The following is an 18,518-nucleotide window of genomic DNA, read 5'->3' as shown; positions in this document are numbered from 1 at the left end:
TAGTACTGCATATAGACACGGGTTGTCAGAATTGAATCATCTCTTTAATGGATAACAACGGTCTTTATCATATCTCCATAACATATTGTCATATGTTATGAAATGTACTTCACCAAAAACCAAAGAATGGAGTCTCAATTGAGAAGTGATCGCCACTCCAAGAATCCCAGACCCAAGTACCAATCTTCTAGGTCGAAAGCTTCCTCACAATTAGAACGGAAGAAGCTGTGGAAGCAATACTCAAGTCAGACAGAAAAGGAATCTCTATATTAGATTGTTTCTAGGCGGTGATTGTAATAAAAGGGACATACTCCAACTTCTCTTGTAGCCAAAGTCTAATTGCACTATGTCCGGTTTGCTACCTCCGTATTAGAGATGTCAGATGGTTTTGGAAGCAGACAGGTCTAATTGTGAGGAAGCTATTGGCAGAGAAGATTGGTACTTGTGCCCGGGATTCTTGGAGCGGCGATGACTTCTCAGCTGTCGTTCCATTCTTTGGTTTCCGGTGAATCACAACTTGCGACTACTGACCAAGAGATTTGGGACACTCTTGGTTTTCTGCATCCAGCAGGCCTTAACACGCTGTGGGGCAACATTATTTTCCTTGTATACAAGTAATGACTAAAACACTAACCTGTACTGTCGGGGTCTAAAAATAATGTGAGTGGAGGGTTTCTGGCAGCAGTCATGTTGGACCCAGCAGTGTAGGATTCTGGACCCCCGTCCAGTCCTGCCTGGTTGCCGTTTTGCTTTTTCTCAGAATCTCTAAGTATTTCCTCCATCGCCTTTTCCAATTGCTCATCTCCATTGGACATTATCTATAAGGATGCAAAATAAGAAAACGCCAACCACTGGCACTTGAGTTATTAGCAAAAAAAATATGCTATAGGCATACTATAAAAGAAATATTACAAAAAAGCATATGTGTAAAGTGAGATTACAAGATTGAAGTTTGAGGCAATAGGAATTATCACGCTCACATCCACACATTTAACAACCCAAATCACAGTATATTATATGGTACCCGTTATGACCTTTGAGCCCCCAAAACTATGTTATGGGCCTCAAAGATTAAGGAGGGCGGTGTCTGGTGTTTTATATTGTATCCCCCCCATAAAGTCAGCACTATGGGAGAGCGCACACAGAGCGGACTAAAAAAGAGTTGTGCTGCTGGTGCATGTGGACTTCGAGGGGACACCGCACAGCAACGGGGTGCCCATTGGGTTTAAAACAGCGCTCCCCAGACAGACCATTCTCTGACCTTTGAACTACGTTATGGAGTTTATCGGACTCAACGTTCATGACAGGTTTCCTTTAAATAGCCATTTAAAGACTCTGCTTTCTAAGTGACTGTTCTGATGCCAGACTCTTAAGAAAATAACTTGCTGTATTTGGCAGGACAACTATTACCTTACTGCCAAGTATTATTTTAATGTGTTGACAAAGAACTTACATTGGAATTAAGACAAATAGATCTGCGGCACTGTCAAGTATGTACAAAAACTGCAACATTTGTGACAAAATGTTCAATAGCAAAAGAACAAAAAAAAAAAATTGATTTTATGGTTTTCAAGGATTAAAAACTCATGGCATGCCCCATTTCTGTTGGCTTCCCGGACAAGAAGTAGGACATGCCGATGCAGGTCTATGAGCAGAGACTGTGTATATTGAATAGCATACAGACAGGTGTCTGCCTGCTGTCCAATGCAACTTGCTCCCAAGTCTTTCGAGCACAGCTTGCCTTACGACTAGTATGCATCTTGCCTCACACTTTGTGAATTGCATGCAAACTATGTAATATGAACCATGTCCAAATCTTAAATGTAGTTTGCAGAGATTGGGTCCAGATGCCATTCCCTAGATAGTAGGGTGGCCTGCAACATGGCTGTGGAGGGAAAACCACTGATGGGGCATCTGTTCTCAGATTGTACTGATCCCCTTTATTCTCAGAATCAAGCTCCAGAGGTTGGGCCCCATCGACCATAGAGATATGCCATCACTAGTGTTGAGTGAACTGAACCAGTTTCAGATTGAACTTAGTTAAAAGTGCAGTTTGATGCGAGTTGGAATCTCAGGAAGTTAGTCTAGGCCGAACCTTGTAAAAGAAGACAGTGATGGTGTCCCCTCCAAGGTGGCTCAGTGGTTAACACTGTTGCAACGCTGGGGTCCTAGGTTCAAATCTGACCAAGGCCAACATCTCTATGGAGTTTGTATGTTCTCCTTGTGTCTGTGTTTCTTCATAATAATCACCTTATATAGCATATATATTTATTGAGAAGAAGAAACACAAATCACAAGGAGAACATACAAACTCCACGCAGATGTTGTCCTTGGTCAGATTTGAACCTAGGACCACAGCACTGCAAGACAGCAGTGCTAACCATTGAGCCACATTGGACCCACACTGCCGTGGTGGTATATACACTAGTTTAAGGGTACTAGTGAAGTTCCGGTATAGTTCAAACTAATTCGGACCAAAATCAAAACCTGGTGGCCAAATTAGGCAAACCAGCTGAGGTGAATTTTTCAAAAACTCACTCATTAATAGCCATCAGTTTATGAGATGAGAATAAGAAGCCGTTCACATCACATTTTAGCTAGCCATTAGAGATGAGCGAGTCTACTCGCTAAGGCACATTACTTGAGCGAGCAGTGCCTTAGCCGAGTATCTCCCCGCTCGTCTCTAAAGATTCGGGGGCCGGCGCGGGTGACAGGTGAGTTGCGGCAGGGGGCGGGGGGGGAGGGAGAGAGAGATCTCCCCTCCGTTCCTCCCCGCTCTCGCTCTCCCCCGCCGACCCCGATAATCTGCTAAGGCACTACTCGCTCGAGTAATGTGCCTTTGCGAGTATACTCACTCATCTCTACTAGCCATCTATCAAGCATATATGTTTTAATAGAAAAAAAAAAGTATTAAAAAGTATTGCTTGACACACCCACAGACTAGAATTGGTTTAACATAGCTCTAAAGTGCATACTTTTGACTGTGTTTCACTTTTCATAAGTTTCTGTATGTTTTTTTCAGGGGTTAGAAAAGCGTACCTCATCACATTTTGTCTCACAAAAATGTATACTTAATGTATAGGGTTTTTTTGCTAGTTTTTTTTTTTTTAGGAAAGATATAGAAACATACACATAATTGTATTATTCAATATATTTAACGTATATGTTCTCAAATGCCCCCCCCCCTCCAAAAAAAAGTGTACTAAAAACTTTATTAAAAATAATAATAATAAAAAATCTTGTTATTTGTATTATTCCGCAGGCTTTCAGGTGAGTTAAGGTACTCATTTTACCCAACCTTGAGCCATTTACCTGAACCACGTGTGGATTGAACTTGCAACCTTCAGGTCATGAGTAAGTCCGGCTTCTTAGAACTTCAGTCTTTCGAGTACTTTAATATCTCTGAGTTGAGTTTCCAGGATAAGACTGATGGCTACCTCTCGACAGTCACATCAGTTCTCACGGGGATGGTTTCTCTGTTCTGTAGACTCATCACTCACCCTCTTACAGCTCTCCCTGACAATCACTGTGAGTGACCTTTCCTTCTCCCGTCAGAAACATCAGACATACTAGCTCATCAGAAGGAAGCAATCAGAATGACTACTACTATATACCCACCTTCAGCTGAGGTTTGTCCTCCAAGTTTGAAGAGCCATCAACTTGCAGAGGTACCAAGACAAAATCCTCACTGTTTATTGTTGATGCGGAGCCGGTGGGGGTGTTGGAACTTCGGACTGAGGGCTTGCCATCCATTGCTGTTCTGTTGCTTGGAAATGATGAACCAACGTCCACTCATCTGATAAAAGAGACATAATAGGAGGAACTCGTCATTCATTTATTTTAAACTCTGGGACAAGCAAAAACATCAAATTATATAAGTCGCCTTATAAAAGCTCTTGCATTGACAGCTCCGTCGCCCCATGCAGTTTTTTGCATACTTGGCCATAATGGAGTAACGTTGCACCCAACATGTGGCTGTGGCAGGCAGTCAGTGGCCACAATTATGATATGCGGACCATTCTTACCGCTGCAGCAAAGTTAAAGCGACCCTCCAGTTCTGGCAAAAACGTATGTTCAGGGACAAACGATGAAATGGGGTAAATTACCTGCAGTTGTTCTTCTCTGCTGCCCCTCCAATCCGCCAGCTCTGAGCCCTTTTTTTTTCCATCCAAGTCGGACGCAGCAATTTTTTAAACATGCGAGTAGTGTTGACCAATCAGAGAGCAGGTATAGGGCGTTGGTAGTCTAAAGGCCCATTTAGACACAACGATTATTGTTCAAAATCCGCTCATCTTCCATCTTTTACGCAATAATTCTTGTGTGCATTTACATGGCAAGACGATTGCTCAAAATTTGCGCAAACAGCAATTTGAATGCCAGTTTTGAGCACTTTGCATAAGCTGTTAAGTAGCTAACTAGCTACTCAACAGCTTGTTTGTGTGTAAATGAAGCTCACGCTGCATACAGAAGACAAGCGGGGCTGCTTGTCTTCTGTATACAGCTGTTTTCTTCTCGGAGCGCACAGCTGGTATACAGCTGAGCGCTCCGAGTGGGGTATGCAGAAGACAGCTGGACCGCTTGTCTTCTGCATACTTGTGATTTGTTTTCCGAGCGGGCTACCAGCTGAAACAATAGTATCAGCTGTATCTCGCTGAAAACTCAGCGTTCGGCCCCGATAAGGCTGTTCACTGATTTATACCTTGCTAAATGTCAGCAATCAGCGAATAGCGCAGATGGCCGCGCGTTTAGACACAACAAGTATCGCTCAAAAGATGGAAGTTGAACGAATTTTGAGCGATAATCATTGTGTCTAAATGGGCCTTAACACTACTAACGCACTGTGGGGAATTGGATAGTCTGAAGATTGGCCGTCCAAGATGGTTGATGCAAAAACGGAACCTGGAACCAGCAGAATTGAGTAAAACAACTGCAGGTAATAGTCACGCTCTGGTCCAAAGAGAGTTTTGTCAAAACTGAAGCACCGCATTAAAGGGCCATTCACACGTGGCGAATTTTGGCGAAGTTCTGCAGCAAAATCTGCAGCATGCTTTGTGCTACGGATCCACACTATAATCCGCGTCAATATAAGCACCACTTGGTGCAGATATTGGCACAGTTTTTGGCGCAAATCTGCAGCACACTTAGTCTTTCAATTGAAGATGTGAAGTCTGCTGCAGATCAGTGTCAAAATCCCCACTGAGGCCGGATTCACATCGGCGTATGATTACCACGTATCATACGTGTGCGCTGTATGCCTGTGTGATACATATTAACTCGCAGGCAATCAATTACATTGCCTTCTGCAGTTCAGCTCACATTAGCGTGCTGGAATTGTATAATACGCAAGCGTGAATAAAAACGCAGCATGTCTTGTCGCATATATACACGCATGAAAGACCACTGTTCTCTATGGGCTCGTATATACACGCACATATGCGCAATGTAATATAAACACAAAAAAAATTAAATTCAGACGGACTGCGCATTACAGCGTGTAATCTGTTGTGTGACCCATGCAGCGTTTTACGCTTACGGCCATGCGAGGCCGGCCTAAGGGAATGCTCACATAGCAGATTCTGCTAAAGTTTCCGCATTGAATTTACCTGTAAGGCTGGGTTCACACGGGGTGGATTCCCGGTGGAAATCTCGCGGTTTGGCCGCAGCGAAGAAACGTGAGATTTCCGTTGGGAGAAGCGCTGCTTCAAAATCCGCGGCACTTAGCCGTGGGTTTTAAAGCGGCCTGGCTGCTCGCTCTTCCGCTGCGGCCGGCGCTCCCATAGAGGAGAGTGCGGCCGCAGCGTAAGAAGAAAAAAAATGAGCATGCTGCGGCCGGCGAATCTGCGCTGTAGCGCCGGCTTCTGGCGGATTTGCCGTCCAGTGTGGACAAGATTTCTGAGAAATCTCGTCCACGTGGCTGGCTAATCCAGGGATTAGCAGCCGCAGGCAGATTTGCCGCGGTGAAATTCCGGACGGAATTTTCGCAGCAAATCCGCCCTGTGTGAACCCAGCCTAAAACTGCGACAGAAATCCACAGCTAGTCTACTGCGGTTTTTCTGCACAGATTCCATGTGAAGATGTGACAAGTTACTTCATGCAGATCTGCACAGAAATGCTTTAGAAATTCCGTATGAGGATTTTCCCCAAGGACAGGAATGAATCTCTGTGTGAAACTGCAGCAAAGAACAGCCACGGATTTCTTCCGCAGTTTTGCAGGCGTATTCCACGTGGAAATTCAGTGGCACCAGATATTTTCAAGAATTTTTCACATTAATCCCATTGAAAAAAACAAACAAACAAAACAAAAACAAACACTACAATCAGCCTTTCCCCATTATAAATTGGCTAAGGGCCCTTTTAGCGGGTGTAGCAATGCCCAATAGGTCGGTCCAGCGATACTCATCACTGTGCTTTTACATAGGAGTGAGTATCGCCCAGTGATTGGAGGCAGAGCGGGTCAAGTATCATTCCGGCCACCCCTATCCATTCGTAATAAGCAAGTAGCGGCTCATAAGCAAACGACTGCCTGGTTGCACGGGCCAATCCGTCATTCAGTTTTGCTCAGTGTTGAATCTGAGCGCAGAACAAAAGGCAAAGAAATTCGCGTTCGCCGGTCGGTCAGGGCAGCATTTATCGGCCGGTGTAAAAGGGCCCTAATAACAAGAAGCAAATGATCGCCTTCACATGGCAGCAGAAATAGGCAAGACGGATCATAGGCAGTGGAAATCCCGCAGATGTCGAGCGCTGCAGCCACTGACACCGGGACTTACATACTCCAACCGGCACTACTCACCACTAATTCCTGTCTGCCCGGCTCCATTACACAGCGCACTCATTACTACCTTATAGCACTAGGTATGTCACATGTCAGAGTATATGACCACAATTCGTCATGTTATTTGCCTTTAAAAAAAGGATTTTGACCTAAAAGGTTCACGGAACAAAGAATTAAAGCAAACAACTCTGTGGAAATAACACTGACGATCACAGAGAACAGGAACTGTATCAATTATGGAGGGGGGGGGGGGGGGGAATGTCAAAAGTCATCAACTTCTGAAGATGATCTACTTCGTGTCCTGCTGCACCCTAGGTGAACCTATACCTGCAATGTATATAGTAACCTTCAGCCTTAAAGGGGTTAGACCAGAGTTTCAAGTTATTTCCTATCCACAAGGTAGGGGATAACTTGCTGATTGGTGGGGGTCTTACTGCTGAGACCACCACTAATCAGTAGGTTAGCTTGAAATTCTGGTACAGCCCTTTAAGGACCACAGGTTTCTACCTTTTTCAAAGGATACAATAGCGTAGTCGACTATGCTAATGTATCCCCAATAATGACATCAAATAGAAACCGGGATTAACCCTTTGCAATCCAATTTTGGATTGAGGGTTTCCTAGGGGGCTTTCTCTTTCTGTTATTATACAATGGCGCCATCTGCTGGCTAGAGCCAGTACTGTGGTATGTGACATGCTGAAGAGGCTCCCGACAACAGAGCGGCCAGTAATCTACAGTAAGAATACCCTGCCGAACGTCTTCTGACATCAGGGCTGTACTGCCTTCAATCAGAATGTCTTTAGACGTCAGACAGTGGATTGGAAAGGGTTAACAGAGATCAAAGTAATGAGGCAAATGGAGACCAAAGGGCCGCTCTGGTAATTGTATTTATTCATTATGCAGCTAGTCCTCCAATATATACAAGTCAGCTAGTGTTACAATCGTTAGTTATTTCTATCTGAAACTCCGGGGCTCTTTGTCCTGTGATGTGTCATGTGATTTCAGTTCTGACCGGCTCAGATCTACTTGGGGTTCTCTATTCATTTTCTAGTCAAATTCTCAGTTTGTGTGATGTTTTTACATGGAGTGTACCACAGAAATGGTCTAGAGGCAGACACAAAATCTCCTGTCACCGTTACTGATGATCACACAGCTCCTGTCACACAGGTATAATAAAGGAGATCACAGTTTAGTCTTTTAACTGTATGCTTATGATCTGCAGCTTATTTAGGTAAATATAGAAGATTGTGAAAATTAAACAAAATATTATGGCCTCAGGTAATGCTGTGCTGATGTATCTTGGGATAGATGTGAAGCAAAGTAAAAAAAATAAATCTCACTTTCAGGATGGCGCCTGATAAGCATCAAACAGGTGGCTGCAGGGCATGGAAGTGACTGTAATATACAGAGAAGACCTCCAGAGCAATCAGGTGAGGGAAGAAGGGATGGTAAAAGTTTTCCGTTGCAATACCATTTTTGGGGTATTCAAAAAAGGAACCCTGCGAATGAATCCATGATCAGGGTGCCAAATACAGCATGACCCTACCCTAATTACAGAGCGTGTGGATTTCATGATTGAATATTATCATGTGACACGTGTGCAGCTAGAAGTAAAAAAAAAAAAAAAACACCTCTGAAACTGAATTTATCCTAATCTTATTACAAGACAGCTCCTTTTCATTTAGTCTCTTTGGTCATGTGGCCGTCATTAAAGGGAATGTGTCTAAATAATGTGTCACTCTAAGCTCAAAGCCTAATAAAGGTCTGACACTTCTTATTTTGTACAGGAGCCTCATGGACCATAGAAACAATAGACTGAAAGTGACAAACCCTTGACTTCTATGGGAGAGTGTTATGGGCATGTTCTATGACCTGTGCAGGGAGGAGGAGGAGGTGAATTGTGTCCATCACCTATTGTGAATAGTGGATCCTGTGTGTGTGTGTGTGTATGTATGTGTATATATAATATAATATATGCTTCCCGACTGAATGACTCGCCACTAATTCCCGATGTTGTACAAGCATAAAATTTGGGATGATCATTCTTTAGGTCCTAAATAGAAAAGGTACAGGGGTCACAACTCAAAAATTCAATGCCAATTGCAAAAGTATTGGTGCCCTTGTGTAACGTACCAAATCTAATTCTCTAACTTCCCGATTAGAGATGAGCTAGCACCAAAATGCTCGGGTGCTCGTTACTCGGGACGAAAATTTCGCAATGCTCGAGGGTTTGTTTCGAATAACGAACCCCACTGAAGTCAATGGGCGACCCGAGCATTTTTGTATATCGCCGATGCTCGCTAAGGTTTCCATTTGTGAAGATCTGGGCAATTCAAGAAAGTGATGGGAACGACACAGCAACGGATAGGGCAGGCGAGGGGCTACATGTTGGGCTGCATCTCAAGTTCCCAGGTCCCACTATTAAGCCACAATAGCGGCAAGAGTGCCCCCCCCCAACAACTTTTACTTCTGAAAAGCCCTCATTAGCAATGCATACCTTAGCTAAGCACCACACTACCTCCAACAAGGCACAATCACTGCCTGCATGACACTCCACTGCCACTTCTCCTGGGTTACATGCTGCCCAACCCCCCCCCCCCCCTACACACACACACGACCCAGTGTCCACAGCACACACCAAAGTGTCCATGCGCAGCCTTCAGCTGCCCTCATGCCACGCCACCCTCATGTCTATTTATAAGTGCGTCTGCCATGAGGAGGAACCGCAGGCACACACTGCAGAGGGTTGGCACGGCTAGGCAGCGACCCTCTTTAAAAGGGGCGGGGCGATAGCCCACAATGCTGTACAGAAGCAATGAGAAATCCAATCCTGTGCCACCTCCATCTGGAGCTGCACACGTGGGCATAGCAATGGGGAACCTATGTGCCACACACTATTCATTCTGTCAAGGTGTCTGCATGCCCCAGTCAGACCGCGTTTTTTTTATAAATAGTCACAGACAGGTACAACTCCGCAATGGGAATTCCGTGTGCACCCACAGCATGGGTGGCTCCCTGGAACCCACCGGCTGTACATAAATAAATCCCATTGCATTGCCCATCACAGCTGAGGTAACGTCAGGTTTAATGCAGGTGGGCTTCGGCCCACAGTGCATGCCCCAGTCAGAGTGGGGTTCTTTAGAAGTGGACACATGCAGTTACAACTCCGTGTGGACCGACAGCATGGGTGGGTGCCAGGAAGCCACCGGTGGTACATAAATATATCCCATTGCAGTGCCCAGCACAGCTGAGGTAATGTCATGTTTAATGCAGGTGGGCCTTGGCCCACAGTGCATGCCCCAGTCAGACTGGGGTTCTTTAGAAGTGGACACATGCAGTTACAACTCCCTGTGGACCCACAGCATGGGTGGCTCCCTGGAACCCACCGGCGGTACATAAATATATCCCATTTCATTGCCCAACACAGCTGATGTAACGTCAGCTTTAATGCAGGTGGGCAAAAAATTCATTTGATTACACTGTAGGCGAGGGCCCAAAAAAATTGGTGTACCAACAGTACTAATGTACGTCAGAAAAATTGCCCATGCCCAACCAAGAGGGCAGGTGAAACCCATTAATCGCTTTGGTTAATGTGGCTTAATTTGTAACTAGGCCTGGAGGCAGCCCAGTTAAAATAATAATTGGTTCAGGTGCAAGTTTCAACGCTTTAATGAGAATTGAAACGTATAAAAATTGTTTACAAAAATTATATGAGTGAGCCTTGTGGGCCTAAGAAAAATTGCCCGTTCGGCGTGATTACGTCAGGTTTCAGGAGGAGGAGCAGGAGGAGGAGGATGAATATTATACACAGATTGATGAAGCTAAAAGGTCCACGTTTTTGATGGTGATAGAGAACAATGCTTCCATCCGCGGGTGCAGCCTACGTATTGCTTAGGTATCGCTGCTGTCCGCTGGTGGAGAAGAGAAGTCTGCGGAAATCTAGGCTTTATTCATCTTGATGAGTGTAAGCCTGTCGGCACTGTCGGTTGACAGGCGGGAACGCTTATCTGTGATGATTCCCCCAGCCGCACTAAACACCCTCTCTGACAAGACGCTAGCCGCAGGACAAGCAAGCACCTCCAGGGCATACAGCGCGAGTTCAGGCCACGTGTCCAGCTTCGACACCCAGTAGTTGTAGGGGGCAGAGGCGTCACGGAGGACGGTCGTGCGATCGGCTATGTACTCCCTCACCATCCTTTTACAGTGCTCCCGCCGACTCAGCCTTGACTGGGGAGCGGTGACACAGTCTTGCTGGGGAGCCAGAAAGCTGTCAAAGGCCTTAGAGAGTGTTCCCCTGTCTGTGCTGTACATGCTGCCTGATCTCCGCGCCTCCCCTGCCACCTGGCCCTCGGAACTGCGCCTTCGGCCACTAGCGCTGTCGGATGGGAATTTTACCATCAGTTTGTCCGCCAGGGTCCTGTGGTATAGCATCATTCTCGAACCCCTTTCCTCTTCGGGTATGAGAGTGGAAAGGTTCTCCTTATACCGTGGGTCGAGCAGTGTGTACACCCAGTAATCCGTAGTGGCCAGAATGCGTGTAACGCGAGGGTCACGAGAAAGGCATCCTAACATGAAGTCAGCCATGTGTGCCACGGTACCTGTACGCAACACATGGCTGTCCTCACTAGGAAGATCACTTTCAGGATCCTCCTCCTCCTCCTCAGGCCATACACGCTGAAAGGATGACAGGCAAGCAGAATGGGTACCCTCAGCAGTGGGCCAAGCTGTCTCTTCCCCCTCCTCCTCATGCTCCTCCTCCTCCTCAACGCGCTGAAATATAGACAGGAGGGTGCTCTGACTATCCAGCGACATACTGTCTTCCCCCGCCTCCGTTTCAGAGCGCAAAGCGTCTGCCTTTATGCTTTGCAGGGAACTTCTCAAGAGGCATAGCAGAGGAATGGTGACGCTAATGATTGCAGCATCGCCGCTCACCATCTGGGTAGACTCCTCAAAGTTTCCAAGGACCTGGCAGATGGCTGCCAACCAGGCCCATTCTTCTGTAAAGAATTGAGGAGGCTGACCCCCACTGCGCCGCCCATGTTGGAGTTGGTATTCCACTATAGCTCTACGCTGCTCATAGAGACTGGCCAACATGTGGAGTGTAGAGTTCCACCGTGTGGGCACGTCGCACAGCAGTCGGTGCACTGGCAGATTAAACCGATGTTGCAGGGTGCGCAGGGTGGCAGCGTCCGTGTGGGACTTGCGGAAATGTGCGTAGAGCAGGCGCACCTTTCCGAGCAGGTCTGACAAGCATGGGTAGCTTTTCAGAAAGCGCTGAACCACCAAATTAAAGACGTGGGCCAGGCATGGCACGTGCGTGAGGCTGCCGAGCTGCAGAGCCGCCACCAGGTTACAGCCGTTGTCACACACGACCATGCCCGGTTGGAGGCTCAGCAGCGCAAGCCAGCGGTCGGTCTGCTCTGTCAGACCCTGCAGCAGTTCGTGGGCCGTGTGCCTCTTCTCTCCTAAGCTGAGTAGTTTCAGCACGGCCTGCTAATGCTTGCCCACCGCTGTGCTGCCGCGCGACACCGACTGCTGGCGACGTGCTGCTGCTGACACATCTTGATTGCGAGACAGAGGTTGCGTGGGAGGAGGAGGAGGAGGGTGGTTTAGTGGAGGAAGCATACACCGCTGCAGATACCACCACCGAGCTGGGGCCCGCAATTCGGGGGGTGGGTAGGACGTGAGCGGTCCCAGGCTCTGACTCTGTCCCAGCCTCCACTAAATTCACCCAATGTGCCGTCAGGGAGATATAGTGGCCCTGCCCGCCTGTGCTTGTCAACATGTCCATTGTTAAGTGGACCTTGGCAGTAACCGCGTTGGTGAGGGCGCGTACAATGTTTCGGGAGACGTGGTCGTGCAGGGCTGGGACGGCACATCGGGAAAAGTAGTGGCGACTGGGAACTGAGTAGCGCGGGTCCGCCGCCGCCATCATACCTTTGATAGCCTCCGTTTCCACAACCCTATACGGCAGCATCTCCAGGCTGATAAATTTCGCTATGTGCACGTTTAACGCTTGAGCGTGCGGGTGCGTGGCGACGTACTTGCGCTCAAACACTTGCGCTAGTGACGGCTGGAGGGTGCGCTGACAGACATTGGTGGATGGGGCCGAAGACAGCGAAGGTGAGGGTGTGGGTGCAGGCCAGGAGACGGTAGTGCCTGTGTCCTCAGAGGGGTGTTGGATCTCAGTGGCAGGTTGGGGCACAGGGGGAGAGGCAGTGGTGCAAACTGGAGGCGGTGAATGGCCTTCGTCCCGCCTTGTGGGGTGCTTGGCCATCATATGTCTGCGCATGCTGGTGGTGGTGAAGCTGGTGGCTCCCCGGCTGATCTTGGCGCGACAAAGGTTGCACACCACTGTTCGTCGGTCGTCTGAACTCTCAGTGAAAAACTGCCAGACCTTTGAGCACCTCGGCCTCTGCAGGATGGCATGGCGCGAGGGGGCGCTTTGTGAAACAGTTGGTGTATTATTCGGTCTGGCCCTGCCTCTACCCCTGCCCACCGCACTGCCACTTCCAACCTGCCCTGCTGCTGCACTTGCCTCCCCCTCTGAAGACCTGTCCTCAGTAGGCTTAGCAAACCAGGTGGGGTCAGTCACCTCATCGTCCTGCTGCTCTTCCTCAGAATACTCTGTGCGCTCCTCCCTCGGACTTACTCCAATTACTACTACCTGAGTGATAGACAACTGTGTCTCATCGTCATCGTCCTCCTCACCCACTGAAAGGTCTTGAGACAGTTGCCGGAAGTCCCCAGCCTCATCCCCCGGACCCCGGGAACTTTCCAAAGGTTGGGCATCGGTCACGACAAACTCCTCCAGTGGGAGAGGATTCGGAACCATTGCTGCCCATTCTGGGCAGGGGCCCGAGAACAGTTCCTGGGAGTCTGCCTGCTCCTCAGAATGTGTCATTGTAATGGAGTGAGGAGGCTGGGAGGAAGGAGGAGCAGCAGCCAGAGGATTCAGAGTTGCAGCAGTGGACGGCGCAGAACTCTGGGTGGTCGATAGATTGCTGGATGCACTTTCTGCCATCCACGACAGGACCTGCTCACACTGCTCATTTTCTAATAAAGGTCTACCGCGTGGACCCATTAATTGTGAGATGAATGTGGGGACGCCAGAAACGTGCCTCTCTCCTAATCCCGCAGCAGTCGGCTGCGATACACCTGGATCAGGAGCTCGGCCTGTGCCCACACCCTGACTTGGGCCTCCGCGTCCTCGCCCGCGTCCACGTCCTCTAGGCCTACCCCTACCCCTCAGCATGGTGTATTACCAGTAGTGCAGAAACAGAACGCTGTAATTAAATGTGCCGCTTATTGGCCTGTGGTTGGAGGCTGACTTCGCTTACGGATCGCACAGCAGAGCCAGGAAAGAATTTTGCGCAAGCCTGCTGTAACACTTAGCTGGCTGCGTATTAATTAGGACTACTACCCCCAGCAGAGACGCAGTACAGTCAGGACGGTCACAGGCAGCCCAAATAGAATGTTTTTTCCCAAATTTTTTGGAAAAGCCCACTGCCTATATACACAGTATATCTCTTTCACTGTCCCTGCCTCACCACTACTGGCCCTGGACTATGTAAAATTACTGCAGACTGTTTCCCTCTGGACAGGATGACAGCGGTGATGTGTAACGCACAGCAGAGCCAGGAAAGAATTTTGCGCAAGCCTGCTGTAACACTTAGTTGGCTGCGTATTAATTAGGACTACTACCCCCAGCAGAGACGCAGTACACTCAGGACGGTCACAGGCAGCCCAAATAGAATGTTTTTTCCCAAATTTTTTGGAAAAGCCCACTGCCTATATACACAGTATATCTCTTTCACTGTCCCTGCCTCACCACTACTGGCCCTGGACTATGTAAAATTACTGCAGACTGTTTCCCTCTGGACAGGATGACAGCGGTGATGTGTAACGCACAGCAGAGCCAGGAAAGAATTTTGCGCAAGCCTGCTGTAACACTTAGCTGGCTGCGTATTAATTAGGACGACTACCCCCAGCAGAGACGCAGTACACTCAGGACGGTCACAGGCAGCCCAAATAGAATGTTTTTTCCCAAAGTTTTTTGGAAAAGCCCACTGCCTATATAAACAGTATATCTCTTTCACTGTCCCTGCCTCACCACTACTGGCCCTGGACTATGTAAAATTACTGCAGACTGAGGACGCAATGCTCTGCACGGCCGATATACAAAAAAAAAAGTGCAACACTGCAAAAAGCAGCCTCAACAGTACTGCACACGGTCAGATGTGGCCCTAAGAAGGACCGTTGGGGTTCTTGAAGCCTAAAATAACTCCTAACACTCACCCTATAGCAACTCCGGCATCAGCAGCACTTTCCCTGATCTCTGTCAGAATGCATCTGTGGCGAGCCGCGGGAGGGGCCGATTTTTATACTCGGGTGACACCTGATCTCGCCAGCCACTCACTGCAGGGGGGTGGTATAGGGCTTGAACGTCGCAGGGGGAAGTTGTAATGCCTTCCCTGTCTTTCTATTGGCCAGAAAAGTGCGCTAACGTCTCAGAGATGAAAGTGAAAGTAACTCTAACATCGCGTGGTGCTCGCCTCGAGTAACGAGCATCTCGAACACGCTAATACTCGAACGAGTATCAAGCTCGGACGAGTACGTTCGCTCATCTCTATTCCCGATGTCATACAAACATTAAATCTGTTGTGATTGGTTGTTATATATTATACATCTGAGGTAACATGAAAACTGCGCTGTGATTGGCAGTTACATATTATACTGCTGAGGTAACATGAAAGCTGCGCTGTGATTGGTTGTTGTATATTATACTACTGAAGTCAAAGTAACCTTGACTTCATAAAATTTTTCCGACCAAACAACACGTAAACACCCGTATCAAATTAACTCAGGCGAGGCCGGGTAGATCAGCTAGTCTATATATGGACGTCACCTTTCACTATAATCCTGCCTGGGATGAAAATGAGCTAAAACTAAAAAAAAAGTTTTCTCTACAAAAGCATAAGTGTAAGACTATTATTAGGTTCAGAGGTTAGTGTGAAACCTGCAAGATATTAAGGTTTTTATTTATTTATTTTTTTAAAATATACATAGTAACATGAAAAAATTAAAGGAAACCTGTCACCATCATTTTGCACCCCTCTCTGTGGCCAGCATAAGATTGCAATCAGCGTGCCTGTGACATGTCTGCTGTATGTATCTGTGCAGCAGTTTGGGAGAAACTTGGCTGTTATTAGCAGCGGTGATACACTGAAGGACTAGTCCTCTTATTCATGCCCATCGTGGGGCTAGCCACACCCTAGCAAGAGACATCACCATAATCAGGGTGCCTGTCACTATCTTATTCCGCCCTCAGAAAGCAACAAAAATGTAACAGATTCCCTTTAAAAAAAAAAAAAAAAAGTCATCAGAAATGTTTAAAAAATGTTTGAAATAAAAACTTGATTAAAAAGGGATCCTGTCACCAGGTTCATAAAGTTTGACTCAAAGCTGAGCTTAGAGTCATGGAGGCGGAGCATGCAGAGTGAGCGCTCTCTCTATAGACAGAAGGGCAGAGAGCTGTCAGTCTGCAGGCGGGGAGAAGCCGTCACAGCACAGCTCAGAGTCAAATGTTATGATTCCTGATCAGCGCAGCAAATCCCTGGGGAAGTCATGAGGTCCCCATCAACAGAGCTTGTTGCTCATCTGTGCACACAAAGAAACAAAGTATTAATGTTAAGCCGCACCCCACCAATATCTGCCCTGTACAACTCGCTTTCTTCCCCTTTAGTACATAAATTAGCAATTCTTAACTTTCTTTCTCAAATCCCTTGTTAGAAGGGTCTTCCGAAAAGAAGCCGACTGGTTGCTTAAAGGCTACCGATTCCTCCAGCAATCATCTGCAGTCTGCAGGGAAACCTGGCAAGAAGTGTTCAGTTCCCATGCAGCGCCACCTCAGGAGAAATGGAGCATTACACAATACCTGTTAAAAATAAATGGGCTAACGCACAGATATAGGTCCGTCAAAGGCAGGCACTCTTTCTAATAGATTGGGGTCCTGGTTTCGGGGGGGTCCCCTTTATTAACTTACACTGCCCACAGAGGTTATTGGATGTGTTAATTAGAAAAGCCTTAAATTAGTAAAATAGGCAGTTGGACAGGAAATCCTGACGAGCTAGCAGAGAAGCAAGAATGCCTTTATTGAACAGTCCTTAACCGGACTGAAAAGTCCATGTTATGTGATGGTTGAGGGGAATGCGATGTGCTCCGGCAGCCAAACACCATACTAATAATGTGAGTAACATGCTCTGTATCTCATTATTTATATCTCCTACTGAGCAGCCCCCTCGAATACCGGAGCCACGGGTACCTGTCACTACAATACAGCTGTGCTTACAGTACACACAGGAGTGCGGTGGAGCCTCCCAAATAGGATGCAGCGTCCTTGTATGATCTAATGTACGGTCACCTGCCTTCAACACGTTAATGAAGACTGTACCATAAAGGTTTATTCTTCATTTAATCTGATAGTCCAGAAGATCAGATAATTACTCTAGCACATCTCTTAAGATTAGAACTGCAATGCAACTCGAATTCTGACAGACCCTGAAGCCCGATCTGTTTCCCCCCCCATGCATATGGGCACCTTTAGCAAGGATAACCAATTAAGAAACCCCTCTTAACGATGCATACATACAGCCCTATAATGGCTCTGTACATTAGCAGAATATTTAGTACGAAACACAGGAAGCCAGGAAAGTATTTCCCAGCCAAGCCACAACCCTAACTTATTCCAGAAGTGGTGAACCATGGCAATACACACCGGGTAGGACTGATTTAGAGGGAACAATTGGAAAGTAATATATTAAAAGGGGCTGGTTCAGGGTTTTGGATGTTTTTTTCTATTGATGACCAACCTTGAGGATAGGTCATCAACAGAAGATTGGCGTGGGTCCGCCACTGGGATCCCTGTCAACCAGCTGATTCCACGTGCTGCTGTCAACATGAACAGCACAGGAAGCAGACTGTGCTGTCCATAGTATAGTGGCCAGGGTTGGTAATGCAGGAACAGCTCCCACTGAATCCAGCGTGAGCTGTGCTTGGAATAACAAACCGGGCCACTGCAATGCAATCAGTGCCATCCCGAGAGGCAAACCTCTGCTGATCAACTATTGATGACCTATCCTGAGGAATAGAAATAGGAAAATATGTCCAATATCCCAGAAAACGCCATACACCTTCAATCGCTCTTACTTGAACGCACACTCAGCCGACAGCGATTTCTCCTAACACCCTATAAGCACTCAGTTCTATAGAGTGTTCTTATGGTTTTAATGGCAGAGAGGAGTAAGCCATTGCCACTCTTTTGGCAGTGGCTTATCTCCAGGGAGAACAAAAGGATCGATAGTTGAAAGTCAACATGCCCAATCCAGATCAGTCAGGAGGCCCCCAAACATGTTTAATGGTCAGTGTGTCAAGCCGAAATTAGCAGGGCAGGTCAATTTCTGGGGGCTTTAGGAAATTGCACTTCTGCAAATATTATGGCAGTATCAGATGTTGGGAATATGCAATGTTCTCAGGCTATCAGGGTATGTTAGGAGTTGTAGTCCCCTAGTATCTTGTGAGCCACAAGCTGGATACAACGGTTCTATATAAAGTGGAGCAATAAGGCCGGTTTTACACGGGCGACAAAATTGTGCAATTATCTCGCGATGTAACAGCGCTACAAGTCACATGTATGTGAGGCCCATGCTTTCCAATAGGTTCCTTCACATGAGCAATGTTTTCTAGG

At 47.2% G+C, this 18,518-nt stretch overlaps 1 protein-coding gene across 1 annotated transcript in view; it reads right to left on the bottom strand.

Annotated features, from left to right (window-relative positions):
• The window catches only part of RABGAP1L (RAB GTPase activating protein 1 like), a 332,919-nt gene that overhangs the window by 295,570 nt on the left and 18,831 nt on the right, over window positions 1-18,518 (bottom strand). The window contains exons 2-3 of the mRNA XM_066597506.1: window positions 3,619-3,796; window positions 635-818 (exon numbers count right to left, since the gene is read on the bottom strand). Of these exons, the coding sequence (XP_066453603.1) occupies window positions 635-818; window positions 3,619-3,753 (319 nt within the window). The 5' untranslated portion in view covers window positions 3,754-3,796. The remainder of the gene's footprint in view (window positions 1-634; window positions 819-3,618; window positions 3,797-18,518) is intronic.

This window comes from Eleutherodactylus coqui, chromosome 3, assembly GCF_035609145.1.
Source record: "Eleutherodactylus coqui strain aEleCoq1 chromosome 3, aEleCoq1.hap1, whole genome shotgun sequence".
NCBI classification, from domain to species: domain Eukaryota; kingdom Metazoa; phylum Chordata; class Amphibia; order Anura; family Eleutherodactylidae; genus Eleutherodactylus; species Eleutherodactylus coqui.
The sequence above is the reverse complement of the archived record's forward strand: the minus strand, read 5'-3'. Positions and strand labels throughout refer to the sequence as shown.